The sequence below is a fragment of the Necator americanus genome, chromosome I (assembly GCF_031761385.1).
Source record: "Necator americanus strain Aroian chromosome I, whole genome shotgun sequence".
NCBI classification, from domain to species: Eukaryota; Metazoa; Nematoda; class Chromadorea; order Rhabditida; family Ancylostomatidae; genus Necator; species Necator americanus.
Genome location: NC_087371.1, coordinates 18370481 through 18389089, shown reverse-complemented (window position 1 = coordinate 18389089; position 18609 = coordinate 18370481). Strand labels below are relative to the sequence as shown.

Here is an 18609-nt window from a genome sequence, read left to right as displayed (position 1 = left end):
ATTTCAGAATATAAATTTTTATTCCTTCTTTTCTTTTCTTTATATACAAACATATGAGAGTTCTCAGGTAATTTGTTCTATTTATAGCTAGTACAATATCTCCACAAAAACACATTTGTAGCGTTTTAAATCTATAGTAGTGTTTGATTCGAGCAATTAATTAGCTCTTTTCGTACTCCTCCAGAATGTGTGCCATTCGCTCATGGTATAGTTTTGTGCAATTTGCCCATTCTACAAGATCTGCTATATGAGATTCCTTATGCCGTGGAAGCTCATCGAGCAGCCCTGTCACCTAAATTATTCATCTCTGTTAGTTATTTACTGCTCAGGGTTGAAATTTAATGAAGGAATCATTGACTTTGCCATGAATTCCTTTTTTTGAAGGTACGACCATTGCTGTCAAGAACAGGTTGTTTTGAATTTAAAAAAATTCTTTGGCCATCTGCTTTCCTCTATTTGTGTGTTTTATTTCTTATTATTTAGAGTTGTTTTAGTTTTAACTTTTAGTATGTTAGACCCTTGATATGTGATCGCTCAATTGCTTTATCCTGCATTTGCTTTGGAATGGCATTTAAGGAATTAAATTAAATTATAAATAAAGTTGGAGTTTTTCCACGTATTGGTATTGCTTGGACTGTTATTGAGGAGCCTGTTCTTTCTTTAACAAGCCTAGCCTCCATACAAAACACTGTGCTGGAGCATGACTCTTTTTTGTTTTGAGGAAAGTGGTATCACTCTGAAAGCCTACCAGCAGCAAATATCTGTAACTGCTTTGAGCAAAGAAGTAATTCTTTCTAACTTCTTATTAGCTATCTTTTAAAGTTCTTTTCCTACCTTCTTTAGCTTTTCTTCGAATGCATTCACTGCTACTTGATAGATCTGATTCTTGAGAGCGATCAGTTGTGCATCTTTTGCTGCTTTTAGTTCGGACTTTGCGAAATCCATATCTCTTCGTAGTGTATCTAATTCTTTAAAGGATATATTCTGGGCCATTCTATGATTGTAAAAGTCTGATTAACAAATAGTCGTATTTGCACTGAAGAGAACTTTTGAATAGAAATTACCTGTTCGTTGCTCTCCTATAACCCAGTAGTTATATTGAATAAATGTGCGTATGTTATGCAGTGAACGTCGTGCTCGTCGAATATATTCGCGATGTTCTCTGCCTTGTTTTAAAAATGAATCTATTTGTGCTTTTTGATTCTAAAAAAGAATCCAGTAAAATTGATTTGACATCGCAAACGCAAAATAAAGAAAAAACCTTGTAGTCCTCTAATCCGGGGGAATTATCCAGAGCGTTAGCTACCTTTTCATTCTCCTCTTCGTTTGGTGGTGGAATCAACTCCATTTTAAAATCCTTGAGAAAAGAAATGTGATTTGGTGGTGAACTACACGTTCAATATTGGTGTCCTGGTTGGAGCTCAACTTTTGTAAAAGATAAATTGCCTACATTTTTGCATTTCCCGTTAAGAGTCCAACTAAGCAATCAGTGGAACGGAAGTTGTTAAAGGCATTCAAGTATCAGACTGCCTGTCAGTGCCACAATTTGCAGGACTTTATGTTTTGAGAGGGGCTTATGGTCATATCATCATAGATAAAATGTTTTGCTTTGATTTAATTCACAGAAGTAGAAACTGCTTTTTGTTTTTTCTTTTTTAAGGTTAATTCGGTGATAAAAGTCAAATCAATTCCTTTTTTAAATTTGGTTGAGATCTGGCTTAATTTAATTTACTGAATATTATAGTGGACCGGGAGCAGTGATGGCAATACATAATTGAAAACGTTTGACTTTGTCTACTAGCCAAAAACCTTGTTTTTATCATTCCATTCGCATTTACATTCTATAATCTCACACTTGCACTTATCTGTTGTTGCCGCTTATTTTTAAGGCATTCTTGTCACCCTCTTTACGATGTTTAAACTTTCCATAAACTTTTGCTCACTTCTTTGCGGTATGAGGGATTCTCCTGTATTGCCCCAGATACAGCATCGGCAAGAATGTCAAGACACAACTGGAAATTCAACTCTTGGACAAAAAACCATGTATTTGCTTAAAAACTCGGTCACTGCTTCAAGAATTACTGGAAGTTACTTTCTTTCGAGATAATAGCAAACCTTGTACTTATCAAGATGAGCCAAAGAATCGGTGAACGCTTTAGAAACTTCTGTCTTCTCCACTAAACCAATGCTTTCTTTGACTCGAAAGAAAAATCTCTTCACATTTTGTACCCGTTTCGATTCCACCTAGAAAGGGTTGCTCTGATTTCTAAGAGGAATAAATTCAAAAAGGTCGTGCTCAACATGACTCACGGGTACCGGTGCTTGCACCACACCTTTGCCCGTAGCACCAAAGCCAGGAATCATTTGGTTTGCCCTGCATTTGCCGAGTAATTAGAATCAGTGGAGTTGAACCCAGCGATTGCGGGAAGAATAGAATTCGCACCTTGCGGAAGCTCCGCAACCTCAGATGGTGACTTGCTTGCAGGCTTACATGTTCTAACATGATCTTACCTGCAACCTTCTTACCTGATGTCTCTCAAACAAGTAAGAACTTTGTAGAACATGTCGGCGTTCGTACAAGTCCTGATCTGACGTCGCGGGACCTTCGCCACGTGCGAATTCTGCGCTGTTGTCGGGTGCTGGCGGTGATAGCGACAGTTCGTAAGTATTGACTACCGGCGTGTCGATCGGGCCGATTTCTCCGGTGTGGTTAGTCAGAAGTGAAGTCGTTGTCGTGAAGGATACGTCAGCAATGAAGTCGTGCCTGACGATAACGACTTCATTGCTGACGTGGCTTAAAACACTATTAATGCCTCTAACCACAATCGAGACTTTTGAAAATAAACTTCCTCCACTTTTTAAATAATAATGCAATGCAATAGTATCTCGAACCCTTGGATTGTACACCTGAATAGACATGCGGACAACTGTAAATATGAGAATAACTCACAGCGAGGAAAATGTACTGGGTGAAATTTTTGATAAGATGGATCTTGTTCTTATGGTTCTTTCCACCTCCTGTAAAGCTTTCTTCAGAAGATAAATTTCAACTGTACTCGAAGCAGTTGGTTGAGGCTCAGAAATTTACATCCTACTACCTTTCGTTTTTAAGCAACTCTTCTCCATTCTGTTTAAGAATCTCTGTGAGTTTAGTTTTTGAAGGTAAATAATCAAAGAATGACCAAGGACGGCTTGTCTGGCGACTTGCTAGCACCCTTGTCTGGTGATTTGTCCGTTTTTTCAGGAGTCTTTTCCTGACTTTTTTCCGCACTTTTCTCCCGCTTCTTTTCTCCGCTCCTCTCCTGCCTTTTTTCTGCACTATTTTCCTGGATTTTATCCATTTTACCATTGAAGATTGTCTGCTTCGTGACCTTCTCCTTCGTCATTGCCTCGAAACTTCGAAACGACGAAAGCTAAGGTCAGAGTACTGTAAACAGCCGTCTTGGAAGTTTGTTCTGTACTCGAAAAGCACGACGAACTCACTGTTTTCTTTGAGTGTTCCGAGTAAAAATGATCAACCTTCGCTTCCCCATGTTGTTTCCATTTCGACACTTGGTTGATTTCTACGGGGATGAAGACATATTTGCTACATTTTATATGTTTTGATTTTGAGCTTGCCTGGATTTTGTGGGTGGGTTTTTTAGGATCTTAGTCTTGTAGCTCAATTATCTTTCACAATCCTTACTTTCGAGAAGAAGTGCTGCTACAAATACCCTACGTATTGGGATCAACATCTCCGCAATAGTTAAATCTACCTATTCTACGAAACAGAAGTCTCTCAACCGTGATAATTTTTAGCTGTTTTTGATATTCTGATTTCCTATTGTGGTTAATTTTTCTTCCTATACTTGTGAAAGATGGAAAGTTGCAGAGAAATACCTCTATGGGATAATTACAGCGCTAACATGTCTATTGGAGGAAATCTCGGCATCTTAAGGTAAAGAAGGGCTGAAAGCTCAGCGATTTTCTACAGGAAGCGACAAAAAAATAATCTAAAAGTTCTACTGATTTTATGAGGACTATTTTCTGTTCGTAAATATAAGCGTCACTGCCGTAATACGCAGTCGTTTCAACTGGAACAAAAGATAGAAAATTCCTGTAGGTGACTCAAACGAGCAAATTCCAGTGAAATTTCATTCAAGAAGCATGAAATGCTGATTTTTTTCATAAAACTCGATACCAAGAACACCTGTGGATTAGGATAGTACATGGCGAAAATTTCTATCAGAATAGACTTTAAAATCGTAATTTGTCATGTGAGCCCTGTGTCTTATCTCTTCATTATAGATAAAAAGTAAAAGTTTATGGTTTTATTTCATGCTAATTCCGCATCACACTCTTCCCTGGATGTTTGTAGTTCTTTAGGATCAGATGAGCTAACGGGAAATCCCTCGTTTTGGGTGGTTTCCCTTCAGAGAGACAGCGGAGCGTTTGTGCGGGCAACCAACGGCACCTCATTGGCGTATTTTAGTGATCCCCAGGGGTTCCTTGTCATTACCCAAAACTGATTTCGACGAGCCACAGCAGTCAATCTTCCATATTGTTTGCGTGGTAACATAGGAAAACCTTCTTAAGATTGTCATTAAATTCCAGAAATAACTGCTCCAAATGGAACCATTCCCATAGTTTCAAAGCCCTTTGGAAACGAATGAAACTTCTAGTGAATTTCTGGAGAGTTTTCAGGCTGTCGATGCTTGAACTCTGTCGAATTATTAAACTGCTTCTGGTGGTGTAACCGTTGAGTTGATGTTACTAGATAGTTGCATAAATTTTTTTCGAACCTTTTGTTGACATTTCACCTTTTTATCAGCAAGAAAGATAACCTTTGTCTGTTTCTCAGGTAGATCTTCGATTCTTTTGGCCCAGAACATGAACGTTTATGAGCGTTCATGAGCTAAAAAGTTTAATATAGTGGGAAGAAACCTATAGAACAACCTAAGATATGTATTTTGACCGTGAATATCAGAAGCAAAGGTGGTTGGCTTTGGGTGAGCGTGGTAACATTGTGTCACGGACCTCATAGGAAAAACAAATGTCCAGTCGACTCTCGTTAGTATCAATAAGAAATTTTTATGGACCGTTGAGTCAAGATATTATGAATCAAAGAGTTTAGAGCTTTCCTGCTGCCGTTTTCATTATAACCATACTTCGTACCTGAGTTGTTTAATGATCACTGTTTTTTTTAACCTTGGCTAGATTCTAGAAATGTGGACGATAAAGGGAATGGAAGAAGCCTGAGATTTTCTGAGACGTTTTGTCTAATAGCGGAGAATTAGGGAAACATTTTCGTCTGTACCTTCTATTGGTTTTGGCCTTCAATTCGCGTTTATTGGGAAGAAAAAAGAGTTGAGAGAAGTTCAGCGAAGTGGTTGAGAAGATCTCCTTTATTTTATTTTATTTATTTATTTTTTTTATTCCCTTCTCTGTGTTGTTATTTCGAATCTGTACCAACGATGACTCTAATGAGTCATATGTAGATATTGTAGAGGTGTGTATGCTTTCTAGTCTCAGGTGATGCAGTGCCTTCGAAACTTCAAGATATGAAATCGTGACCTATTATTGATGTTGGATTGATCGACATCTTGATTTTTTGTAACTCTCGGGATTTCCCTTAGAGTAAAGCACCACAATCCTCGAGTCATAACAAGTAATATTCTGGGCAGAATATCACTCGTCTATAAATATTTTCTTCCTTTGAGTAGCTTCGTTTAGCGTAGGCAGTGTAAAAACAGAACTATTCGGGAAAATATTCGTCATCACATAACTGTTGAGTCATAAAACATCTAAAAAACAATGATGTGATCAGCTTCGCAGACCTCTGACTAACATGAACAGGAATAAAGTTAGAAGAATATTTGCTGAGTCCGCATATACTCTACGGCACTCAGAGTCTGAGGAAGATCCCATTTTTTTTTCGAAAAGATTTCATTTCTGAGTTCGTCGCAATTTTTCATTTGAACGTAGAAGCTTGTTTGTTAGTATTTCACTCTAATCAATTCTACTCCAAAATTCAACTTAGCAGAAGTAAAATGAGTTTTAGTAAGTACTAAACAGTGTTTTGTGGATGAATAGGAAGTTAAACGGTAGTAGAGTGGAATTGGAGCTACACTTCCGGCTATGGATTTCGTTATAATGACAAGGAGCAAAAGGTGAAGACAACTTATGGTGCAAAAATTTTTGCCTTCGTCTGAAACTCGGAAAGGAAGGATCAGACGTTGTTGTAGTGAGCGTTGGCACATGTCGGTCAATTTAGGATAACCAGTACTACTATCAATACCAATGTACAAGAACGTGCTAGATGTATAGAAGTATATTTTTTCTTGAAGATCTCTTTCTGTTGCTTCATTCTTATTCTGGAAAAATTTTTAAAAAACTCGAAGTCAAAGTCAAGCTAATTCCTCCTTGTGTTTCTTACTTGTAAATTTTCTACAACATTTAGAGAGTGGTATGGGTCACTTATCAAAAAGGAGTAATAGGTTTACATCGCTTTTTTCTCTGTAAAAGAAGTTGTTGAAGGGAAAGAATTTATTCTAATAGCTTTTTATACGCTTCTAAGCGACGATGGATTAGTACTAGATCTTAGGTGCAATTTCTCTTAATTATCTTTTACTAAGGGTACAAACTTCTCTGAAAAAGGAATGTTTTTAGGAAACACAGTAGAAACTTTGATGCTATACTATCATGTCATCACATACTGATCTAAAATGCACGAGCAACGCCATTCTATTGTGAGATCCAATGAGGAAAAGGGATGTTTACAAAATAGTAGCACGACAACTTATTCCTGAGCAAAGACCACTTGTTGAAAATTTCTCAGCTGGGAAGCACATCTCCTTTTCTCTGAGAGTTAAGTTATAGAGAAAAAATTAAGATCTGGCAAATTTGCAGGCAATCACATTGACCATAACGTGGTGCTAGAAAAACTAAGGAATCAAAAGAGAAGTTTCTATAATAAGGAAGGTGTGGATTACCGAGGTATACTGTCCACCCACATTTTGATCCAGCTTTAAGACATTTCCTGCCTCTCCCGTGGTGCTTCCTTTACTTTTACCTTATTTTTTTTTCGAACACAACTTTGTAAATTCGCCATAAATTCCCTTAGTGTATGCTGTATTTTCTGTGTTTTCCGCTTGGATGGAAGAGTTACTACCAATGCTTTGTTATCTCGATGTTAGTAACGCCGAAAACACGCAAACTCTGTGCTTAATGTTACTTTCCATCCTCTCTCCAACAATAAAAAAGTGTTTTCCGTCGCTTGCTCTCAGCACTTATTACACGATTGAACGAGCTTAATCGCAAGCAAATCATGTTCCGTACACGACCCACAACAATGCTATGAGGACTACGTACTAAATCGGTACCCTAATGTTATCGCCTTGCACGGTTAACCGCATTTCCGTCTGGATGTGTCGTCCTCAAATATGGTTCTACCCAAAATTTCCGATCTACATTCAGCTCGCACAGGATCCGTACATTCGTCCCTGTTCCATTGTCTGTGAGAATAGGCGTCGTGCGTGAACTGCTTACCGACCCGACCGATCTGAGCACTTTCAAGTCGACCATGCCAATTTAGCGCAACGATTCCACGCTCCCTTTAGGTATTTGACCTATTTGAGTTGGACATTGGCATGTGCCTGATGGAAGCACCTTTTTGCAATATCTGGATAACTTCCGCCGTATGACCGTGCAAGTAATACTGCTCGTGCATGCCCAGAGCGTACACTCAAACGCCTGGTTGTATTTAGTAGAAGCTCGGCTACCCGAAGCAGGTAGCATTTGGATTCGGCGGCCCCATGAGAACTACAAATCCAATTTTGTTCGCCGCGTAGTACCTTATAACAGTAGGAATGGAATTCCACACCTAAAAATATCACAAAATGCATGTAATTGCGGTTCTACTTGAATTATGCTTTTCATTTCTTTTTCCACTATTTCCCCCATTGCTGCACTGACATGTGAACGGATTTCAATTCCTCGGCAGGATTCTATTCCTCTTTCGCCGAGCCCACAGGAAGAATAGTCATCTCATCAATCACTGTCATTTGTGTTCATCGCCGACATGTTACTTCTATTCAGCACGTTTCCGTAGACTCGTGAAAATGATGAACATTTCGTTTCCTTTTCACATCCGTTAGGCCACTATAAGACGGATATTAGTTCCTTACGAACAGCATTATTTGGATGGTCGTAAGTTCATCGCCTCGACCCACCTCTAAAGGAGAGATTCTCGGGGCAAACACATGCAAACTTCTACAATCCATTGAAAAATAAATAATGGGAAATAAAATTTAGGAAAAACTGCTGTAATAAAAGAGAAGTAGTGCGGTACCGAATGCTTAACGCTTTGCTGTTATTCCATTGTTGAAATAATTTAAACACATTTGTGTTTCTTTTCTCAAGTTTCCTAGGACAGCGTCTTCCAGCTGATACAATCTTGTTAGGAATTTTTTTTTGGAGCTTGTGGCGCAAGCGAATAGTCGCCTTCTTAAAGGCATCCTCCCACGAATCTGAGGTGGTACGGATTTCAGGTGGAGCATTCGTATACGGGATGGGAGACTATGGAGAGGGGGGTGATTCCGTCCATTTCTTCTTAATTGCCGTGAAAAACGGCCCGGAAGATACGGCTTCATTCGTTTTGGCGCACTATTTTGTACAAAAGGTTCGATTGGAGCGCGCCAGTCTTGTGCGACGCCGCATCTTCCGGGCCGTTTTTTACGGCAATTAGGAAGAAATGGACGGAATCACCTCCCTCTCCGTAGTTTCCCATCCCGTTTACGAATACTCCACCTGAAATCTGCACCACCTCAGATTCGTGGGGTGATGCCTTTAAGGGAAATTATGTCCACAATGACTTTTCCTAACTATTGGTTGGTGTAGGGGCACAAATATTAATTTAAAATGAACCTTTCATTTAGGCTGTGAAACATACAGATACGTAACTGTGTTTTTCTAAAATCTAAAGCTAAACCTAAACTCCTGGCTTAGTTCAGATCTTGGTCTGAACACCTGAAGGTGTGGAATTATTTATTATTGAGAAAGTCCTTCGCTTCCAAGAAACGTAAATACAATATTTAGTTTTGTTAGGTTATAAGGTTGTTTAATAGATCTCAACTGGATTCCAGAATATTTCCAGAACATCCGATTCTGTAACTTCGTACTTCTTCCATTTTCAGATCGAGTTGTTCGCTTTGCGTCTAATTTCCTACACTATTGAATTTTCCGGAAATGCAGTATCTTTAGCTTGCACAACACATTTTTTCTTGCCTCAGTCGTATTTCTTTCTCTGGTTTTTCTGTTCAGCAGTTGCGAAATCATTAGGTGAGCCTAACCTTAGAAGCTTCTGCGAAATATCAACCTCATTCTTTCTAGGACTTTTTTGAGACCCACATTTACCACCAGAAACATATCTGTCTAATAAAAATAGCTATAACGCCATCATTCGCATGCTTTGACATTTTTAGCAGTGCTTTGTAAATACTTCTAGAGATGTGTCGCTTTTTCCTCAAACCTGCGCAGCACTGATGGAAATGAATTTGTGCACAGTGCACTTTATCTCAATATGATTTGGGTGCGGTGTTCTAAAAAGTGATGGGTTGCTGTCTATCGCAAGATTCAGTCCACTTTGTCTGCCGCTTTGATTTAGAATGCCTCAAATTTTTCATGAAGAAGTGAGAAAAAGATTCGCAATCTTCTTGCGTAGGAATTCGCCCTTGCTTTCAGTTGCTCTTCTTTAATGCTATAGCAGCGTGGATGAAGGTAGGAATCTGTGATGCATGTGTTAGCCTTTTTGAAACATTGCGAAGTGCTATTTTGTGCAATATCTGAATTTCCTTCCTTTTATCACCATAGAGAAATTTTACGGGTTTATTTTATAGCGCTATTTCGCAACGCACAACGTTACAATATTTTCTTTTCTGAATTTGGAGTCAGACGGGAAGAAACTTGAGAAATGCAGGTTTGCTGTAGGAAGTAGCATGATTGTACGATATCCCTTGTGATAAAATTCGTAGAAGCTGAGTAGCAATTTAAAAAGAAGTATCAACCAAATTAGAGGCTATGAGAAAACAATGTCAATGATATATATATATATATATATATATATATATATATATATATATATATATATATATATATGAAGAAGATTATTTTTGCTTTCATATATTTCGGCAATAGCCCGGACCTTAATGCTTTTTCTTCTGCTCTGAGCTTATGGAACGTTGGCCAGAGCAGAGCAAGGACACACACTTATGGATCCAAAGACTATGTTGTTCATGGCCATGCGGTAACCATTGAGCACCGCAACAAATCTCATTCAAACCACTGGAATTTGCACTAGATCTATGCCGTAATATATTTATTAATATTTTCCATATTACATATGTATATCATGTAATATACATATTACATGGAAAATCTCATAAATTCGAAAAAATTCGTTTACTCAGACTGCAGCTTTTTATAGGACTTTAACTAACGTTAAACTAATGCTTGCAGTAGCTTTTAATTATATTTGAGGGATCCTTGACTAGTTCCGGATGCTGTTTGTTTCCTTCTGGATCGTTATAGATCTACTAGTAATGTTGAAATTGGGAATATGCAGGACTGTGCCAGTTCCCTAAGTACCCAACACAGCTGTGAATCATGAGTTTCATTTTTTCTCGTTCAGTCCTTGAGAATTTTATGGACATTTTGAATTGCTGTACACTTGAGGGCTCAGTTCTCAAGTATACTAGTATTATCTTCAGTCGAAACGTTCTCTTGTCTTGAAACCTCGGCATATTCTGTCTGTTTTATGGTAGTGTGCCTGCGAGGTTTTTAGATGGAACCTTTATTTGCCTGAGGTTTCAGCTTTTTCGCCGTCTTCAGAGGCCTAAATAGAAGATGACTGGAGCAACGCTACGTTTATCCTGCCAAGTGTCACACTACCCTGGGTCAGTGTTTAGATGATCGTTCAGGGTAGTGAAAACAGAAACCCGTCTACATTGAAAATGGTCTTACGTATTGCTCCACCGGATGTGGCGCGGCTGGTTGCACTTGTCACTCAGAGTACCAGCGAATGAGTATTGCTGCGTGTAGATCACCAGCGACAATATAGATGATTTGATCTACACACGGAATATCAGGCGGTTATAGGTCACAGAGCGGTACAAGTGGCAAGAACTCATTTGTTGTCGACAAGTATTCAATCCTATTATTCATTGAAGGGTTTCTTTTAAGAATCCAAAACGCCTCCAACGTCTTCTTTGCCGTCTTTTATTTACTACTTCTAGCCGCATCACATTCGGTGGAACAATACGTAAGACTATTATCAATGTATATGGGTTCTGTTCTCACTACTCTGAACGATTGATGAAACAGTATCCTAAGGTAGTGTGGCACTTGACGGTATAAACGTAACTTTGTTTCAATCAACCTCTGTTTAGGCCTCCGAAGATGGCGAAAGAGCCAAAACGTCAGGCAAATAAAAGTTCCAACTAAAAAACCTTGTAGGCACACTACTACAAAACAGTATTATCCTTATTTATTGAAAATCTGGTTTGTACACATTTGTTCCTCTTGTCTTTTTTCTATTAAAGGGTTTGCGAATTCCCTAAATTTTCGCTTGAGAATCATTCTTTACAAAGCTACTCAAGGTTCCAACTAGCATCCTTTGAAATCTGTACCATTCCCTTCCGTGTGATAGTCTTCTCATTCTCTTTTTCTCGTCACATATTTTGCTGGTAAAGAAAAACATGAGATCCTGAGTTTCTAACGCTAAGCTTTAAGCGAACGCCAAACTGATGGTTAGGGATTAGTACTTTACTTTTTTTGGAGACTTTTCCGAAGAGACTATGGCCGAATTTTGATGGAAAACTTATAACTGTAACAAATTGCATTAATTCGTGCTACAGTATGCTTAAGAAACACGATAAAGTATCTTTGGTAAATTAGTAGATAAAAATTTTTGTTAATTCCGTAGGCTAAAATTCTTCAACTTAAGAGAGCAAAACGAATTTGGTTTTGTCGAAAATCTCTTCCCAGCTCCTGTTGCATTTGTTGATGCAAGTTGATTTCCTCGTCCTTCCTTTTCATAATTTTTCGAGAACATGGATTTGTTTTTTGATTTAAGTGCCTTTTGGTGGCACTCGTTGACCAATTAGTGGATATTTGTGACAGAATTCAGAAGCAAAGGGTTAAGGTACTATGTGATGAAAATTGTGCTTTCCCTAGCTGTTAAGTTCGTCATCTATACTGACGTAAACAATTGTTTATACGACTACGATTTACAAGATGAAGAATTTGAAATAGAAAAAAGGTTGCGTCCTCTCATTACTATTTGATCTCGTCCTTTCCTGATCCGTGTTCCTCCCAAGAAAGAGTGCTCACTCGAAGAAACCACGCATTTTTTGGACTAACATGCAAATTTCTATCCTTGCTTCCTGTTTATTTAGAATTGCTATGCAAAATGTGCCATGTCGAAAAATAGCTTTCATATGGATATTGTGTACGAAGATCAAAAATAAGCGGTGCATAAGAAAATCGAGTATGAAATTTACCTGAAATTCCTTTCAACTTCGAAAAAAGGTGAGTGGAAGTATGTGGAAAATTAAAAAAGGAGTAATTGCTTCCATGTTGTGGTTTTGTAGAAGAATTGCAATTTCTTTAAGGAGACAGAAAACGAACTTGTATTTGTAAACTATAGGTAAAATTCTAATTTATGGTTCGAATTTTCATGAGTTCTCGATAAAGAAGTGTAAGTGCGACTAGTCGAATGAGAATTTTGTGTGGCACAAACGTGATTGTGTGTGATGTAATATGCATCATCGAAAATCTTGCCGAATTTAGAAAAATTCACCTCCTCTGTCAGGGTGTCGCCTTCAGAAGGTAGTGGTTATAGATGCAGGAAACTTTTCACTTAGGCTAGACTAAAGTTTGCAGGAAATTCCAAATAGATTGATATGTCCGTGACTTGTTTCGAATGCTGTTGGTGTTGGGGATGCACAGGACTGTGTCTGCCCCAAAACGTAGCGTACTCCCATAAACCTCGCCAAAATCCTCAGCCTAGCAGGAAGAAGATAGTTGTTAATATCACAAACCAGGACTTTTCCTTTTCATTCGTCAGTTAGAGCTGAATATATGTAACTGTTATCGAGGACTTTTATTCCTTTTGTTATCTGAGAATCAACTCCGCGTAGTGGATCTCATGCTATCGTGACGAATAGATGTTTCGTATTTCAAATGTTTTTGCATTGACGAAGGCAACAGGCAAATTAAACCAACAAACCGATAATTGTGTACGCCGAAACGCTTATCGTTGTTGTGTTCAGCTCAACGAGAACTTCGTCGAAGAATGAGGTTTGACGCTCTGATCCACGAAGGGGGTAAAAGTAAGAGAATCATAGGATTTTGTGCTTCACGGAATTAATGCAGGAACTTTAATGTAGAAGAGACCCATCGAGGGATCTTTTAGACGTGCTGTAGTTGCATTTTAGCTGATCCTGTTTGAAAAAAAGCATTTCGGGTTTATTTTGGAGGAACCAGTACTTTTGCATGGTCGAGAGAGAGTGAAAGAGAGGGAGAGAAGGAAAAGAAAGAGAAAAAGTTACTTAAAGATTGCTTCCTCTTTATTTTCTTCGACGTAACTTGACGAACATGACAGACAGGCTTTTCTTGCTCACTGAAGAATACCACTTACGATTTCCCACCACAGTATTGAGGAAACTTCGTAGCGTGGGGTTTTGCGGCATTAATATTTTGATCACGACCACTGGACACGAAGATATTATTGGTTCGAATTCAACCGCCTGGACCTGTAAATGGAAACGAAAGTGTCAATTTCCTAGATCGATAAGTAAAATATTGCTGTCAATTGTTATGGTGCTGGAAATATAACACAATAAATTTTGTGGCGGATACAACTGATAATTCGCTATTTGTGCCTCGCAAATAAATTATGGGAACCAAACCGACCCAAGTAATGACGTTTTTGGAGGAAATATTGTCTTTCTCCAAGCAAGCGATCTTCTTATTGAGTAAACAATTGCGTTCTAAACATCAAGTGCGCGCTTCAGTTTCACCTTAGAGGTGAATTCTGAAAAATTTCCATATTTCCTTCCATTTCAAATGTTCCTTTTCGTTTAATAAAACGTAAATCATTAAATAATGCAAATCATATTTCAAATAATGTTTTGCTCATTTTTGGAGTTCAGCTCGCTGCCATACTGGGATATTCCAACGAAACATAATTACTGTAAACCTATGCAGCACAAGACCTATTTTAAAATAATATAAGGACGTGTAAAGAAACAACTAAACATAAATGAAATATAATGTACATATAATATAAAATAATATATAAAATATGTAATGGAATAATTTTTAATAGTAAGCGGAGAGGGATCGTCTGTTCTTAGGTTTTATGAAAGCATAAAAACCGCCGTTTCACACTTATTTTTACCAGATTGATTATGCAACAATACTCGAGCTTTACTAGTTGAGGTGAAAGAGACCAATTACCGTTCGTAGAAACTGATCTCCCGTCTCGTTCATTCCTCTTCGTACCGTAAAATCACCGCCTTTCGTTGTGAATTCTTCCTGAGATTAAACCTTGTGAATGATTATTGCGTGCTTCAGATAGCGCTTCAGATATTCATCAGGAATGTGCTGTCACCTTAAAGGTGACGTGTAACTCGAAAACGCCAACAGAAGCTACTCCTCTCGCAAAATCATAGACGCATCGTAGATGCAGTACGGATTGCCATCGTTCCGTTGCCCGTAATAAGTTGCACGGTTGGGAAGACTTGTCACAAGAGGCTGCTTCTCTCGCTCTTTCTGGATTAGTAGGGAAAATTGAACGTGATTATTCTCATCTTCGGAAACTATGGCAGTACTAGTACCTATATTTATCGAGAGATCAAAACATTGCCAATTTTGTGATACGCTGCTTTGAGTTGTTACCTTGGTCCGGACCATCTATAAAAAGTTATGACATAAGGCTTGAGGTAAATACACATCGCAACACCAAGAATTTCACTACGTGAAAGCTACCATAAAAGACCTTAAAATGACTACACGTAGTCGGCGCTGACATGAAACTCGCCCTTTGAGGCCAGAAACAGAGACGACGAAAATGAGGAAAACAGGAGAGTGAGCTGCTTTGAGTTGTTACCTTGGTCCGGACCATCTATAAAAAGCCAAAAAAGAATATTTGATCCAGAGCGTTATTCAGACGTCTATATTGTCAAAAATGTGTTCGAGATTACCATCAAAATGTAAGCTCCTTTTGATGTCTTGGTAACTGAATGCAACTGTGATACTGAGAAAATTATGGAATCTTCAAATTATGGAGTTGCAATTCACTTTTTCTCTCTAGTTTTAGTTATAAAACAGCAGCTGTCTTTATTCACTGGAAACTTCCGCAAAGGATGGAATTTCCTTCTCGTTAATTCTAAAAAAGTACCACCTAGGGTTCTTCACTATAAACAAAATTTATATGGTCTGCACACAATTATATGATAAAATACCACGTTTTTAAGTCAGGAACCAAGAAAAAACTTTTTCAAAGGAAAATCTTCCTCTTTCTCCTCTTAAATATTTGACGAGAAGTGGAATTGCTGCGCTAGTTAGTACTCACGCGATAGAAGGAGTGAGTTCTAACTAGTACAACAATTGGATCCTTCGGCCATGGACTATGTTAACTACGTCTCCAGCCCGGAGTTTGCTTGCTAATAATTCAGCAGGAGGGATTTGGATTTTCTCAAAAGCCCTCCTTTAATCACTGGCTGTGGTACTATTAGTACTACACCCCCTTCATTTCTTTTTTTGAGTTCTGAGAAAAGGAAGCCTGAGTAGCTTAGTTAGTTACCTGTTTAAAGTCGAATTGTTCGCTGCTAAGGCTTCCTTCCAAACTTCCAAAGCTTCTGGTTTTCTTTTTTAGATCTTTAGCAAGCTTCAGTGCCTTTGCAAATTCTAATGTAGCAAGAAATAAGAAAAATACTTCTGTCTCACGTTTTGAACTATGGCTAGGTTCTGACCTTCAAAAGGCGGGTCCGAAAAATCTCTCTGTTTTAATTTTTTCGGATGCTTGAAACAATAGAAACGAACAATTCAGTAATTTTAAACATTGCATATACTACCATTGTATGATACTTCGGTTTTTTTTATGCTTTTAACTTCTGTACATCATTTTGTGAATGTTAGAGACTCGCCAATGCTTCAAGTTTTCTTAAAAATGAAGTGTGAAATGAAAGCAATGGAAGTGAATTAGACTGAAATTTTTGCCAACAATTAGTGAATCTCAATTTTTTAAAATCATATTAGCTGTTCTTCCATTCTAGGAATTCTGTGGACTACACTTAGAACGGATGGCTCTTGACTTCTTGACGGACTGCGTTGCTTATGTCGAAAATGCTCGCATGACAGTTGCTCGAATTCGGATTTCAGCACCAACCTACTATTTGTCCTTGAAGTCAAAATGGACTTCTTTGCTTTTATTTCTCCTATACCGACGTATTTTCGATGCGTCTTCTTCTTAAGAATAAATGTGCCAGACGTTATATAAGCTATCGTTTCCCAACTTGAAAACAAACCTTCCAGACACTTTATGACCTTCGTGAAGCTCCTACTTCTCGTACTTACGTTGGATGTTCTAGTTTTTTATGCATGACTCATGCATTACATGCTGTTACGTATCCGGTAGATCATAGCCAGTGGAGAGGATCGTTTTTCTTCACGAGAGTCGTCGCTGCGTCGGTCGCAAGTGCTCTTGTGCTCTAATTAGGAGATTGTGCCAATTAGGGGAACGCTATGCTCCACTAGCGCTTCAGAACCCGATCGCGGCCTTGGGAATCTAAAGAGAGAGGGCGACCACTAATGATGAACAGGAGGCATCTTCGAAGCATCTCGTTTACGATAAGAAGAAAAAAACGTAGTTTTTCATTGATTTTCTTGAGCTGTAGCCAGGATTGGTACTGATCATCTTTATTAAACAACAGTTAACGTTTCGGCGTTATCGCCTTCGTCAGAGCCGTCAGAAAAAGAACAGTTTTTGAAGAAATTGCAAAAAATACCATTTCTTTCCGCGTGGTGGACAAGCTATGATCTGTGTCTTACAATCTACCTTCGTTCGGTGAACAAACAAACAACAAATAAGCAAGTCAAATTTCTTTCTAGTCGTACAAAACTCCATTACGGAACGGAAATTAAGTTTCCCCAAAATAAAGAGTAAATCCGTCCCTTAAAATAATATTCGCAAAGCTTGCGCGCGCGGTTGCGTCATTCTGGAAATAATGAAGGGCGTTGTATAAAGCAATGCTGTAAATTAGTAATAAAAATTTATAAGTTATGCAAATAGATCCAAAATCAGATAGTACATTCAGCTCTATTTTATCGATCATTCCCCACCAAAAATGTTGGTATATATGTTCAAAATTTTGTCAAAATTCTACAATTTCTTTTCGCTTGAAAAGTTCCATCTTATACATGCCAGTGGTTCATTCCATGATGCTAATGTGAGAACATATCGAAGTCAATCCAGAATTTTTCGAGAATTTCTACTCCATTTAATTGATATTTTGTGGTTGCATCTTCTCATTGCTTGCAAATTCCAATTGAAATCTATTTTTATCGCCTCTCGCTTAAATTCTTGTCATATTCAGCGCAATTTTCAGGAAAATTAGAGGTTGCGATACCTCAGCACGGGATTCTACCATTTCTTGGATTCCATACATTTCTGTTTGAACAGTATTTTTGGTTTTCGCTTTTTTGTGTCTTTGCTCCGAATCTCAGAACACACAGTACGGTAACATCGTTAGCCGCTGCCGTAGGAACAGAAGTATGCATACCTAAGGAGAGTAAACAAGTCAAATTAGAAATAGTGCGGAGGTTTTTTTCATTCGAGGAAAAACTATCCACTTACACTTCTGGATATTTGTTAGGATAATGTTAGCTGTTGAAACATTCTTACGAACACTTACGCCGAATTAAGACTGGAAGGTTAAGAAACCTAACCTGAGTGTGCGCCCAAAGATCATTCAGGGAATCTTGCTACCTGCTCTAAGGTCACAACCTCAGATGTTGCAAGATCTCGGGTGGAAAAGTGACCTCTCATCAACTTTTTGATAAGATGGACTGATGGAGCAGAGATCGTTTGAATGCTGACAAAATTGATTTGGCGGTAGAACGGTGTATGGATTGGGCTTCAATAATCTAGTGGTAAGCTCTCCTCGCAGTCGCTGGGAGTGATATAGCTGTTTTTAAGTAATGTAAAGGGGAATATTTTCATCACGAATTCGAATTTATTTCACTACATGTGCCAAACTTTAAATAGCCACAACAACTTGAAAAGTGCATAATCAATAACTAATGACAATTCAGTCTTCGCTTAGCTTGTAATCCACGGCCGAACAAGAAAACGGAAAAAGGATAAGCAGCCTAATGAAATTCTAAACAAATTGAGTAAATACTAAATAAGGAATTGCTGACAGCTAAAAAACACTGTAGTCCACTTTTCTTTTCTTTTCCTAAAAAAATGATTTAGGTTCAAATTGGGAACTAAAAGAAACAAACTTTCTCGAAGAGGCATAACTAGTTATTAGATACCAAGAGGTAGCATGATTTAAACAATGGTTT

At 38.2% G+C, this 18609-nt stretch overlaps 1 protein-coding gene across 3 annotated transcripts; it reads right to left on the bottom strand.

Moving 5' to 3' along the window:
* Window positions 1-160: 160 nt before the first annotated feature.
* On the bottom strand, window positions 161-3533 carry RB195_006055 (uncharacterized protein; the record flags this gene model as incomplete). Of its 3 annotated transcripts, none has more annotated exons than XM_064178924.1 (11): window positions 161-292; window positions 835-968; window positions 1065-1203; window positions 1262-1357; window positions 1944-2012; window positions 2116-2244; window positions 2311-2374; window positions 2951-3018; window positions 3183-3313; window positions 3372-3427; window positions 3484-3533. In XM_064178924.1, the coding sequence occupies 11 exons, from the start codon at window positions 3531-3533 to the stop codon at window positions 161-163; spliced, it is 1068 nt and encodes a 355-aa protein (XP_064035924.1). The 3 variants fall into 3 exon arrangements, with proteins under 3 accessions (XP_064035924.1, XP_064035925.1, XP_013303528.2); XM_064178925.1 differs by having other exon boundaries at window positions 835-962; XM_013448074.2 differs by lacking the exon at window positions 3484-3533 and having other exon boundaries at window positions 3183-3386.
* Between the last annotated feature and the right edge of the window lie 15076 nt (window positions 3534-18609).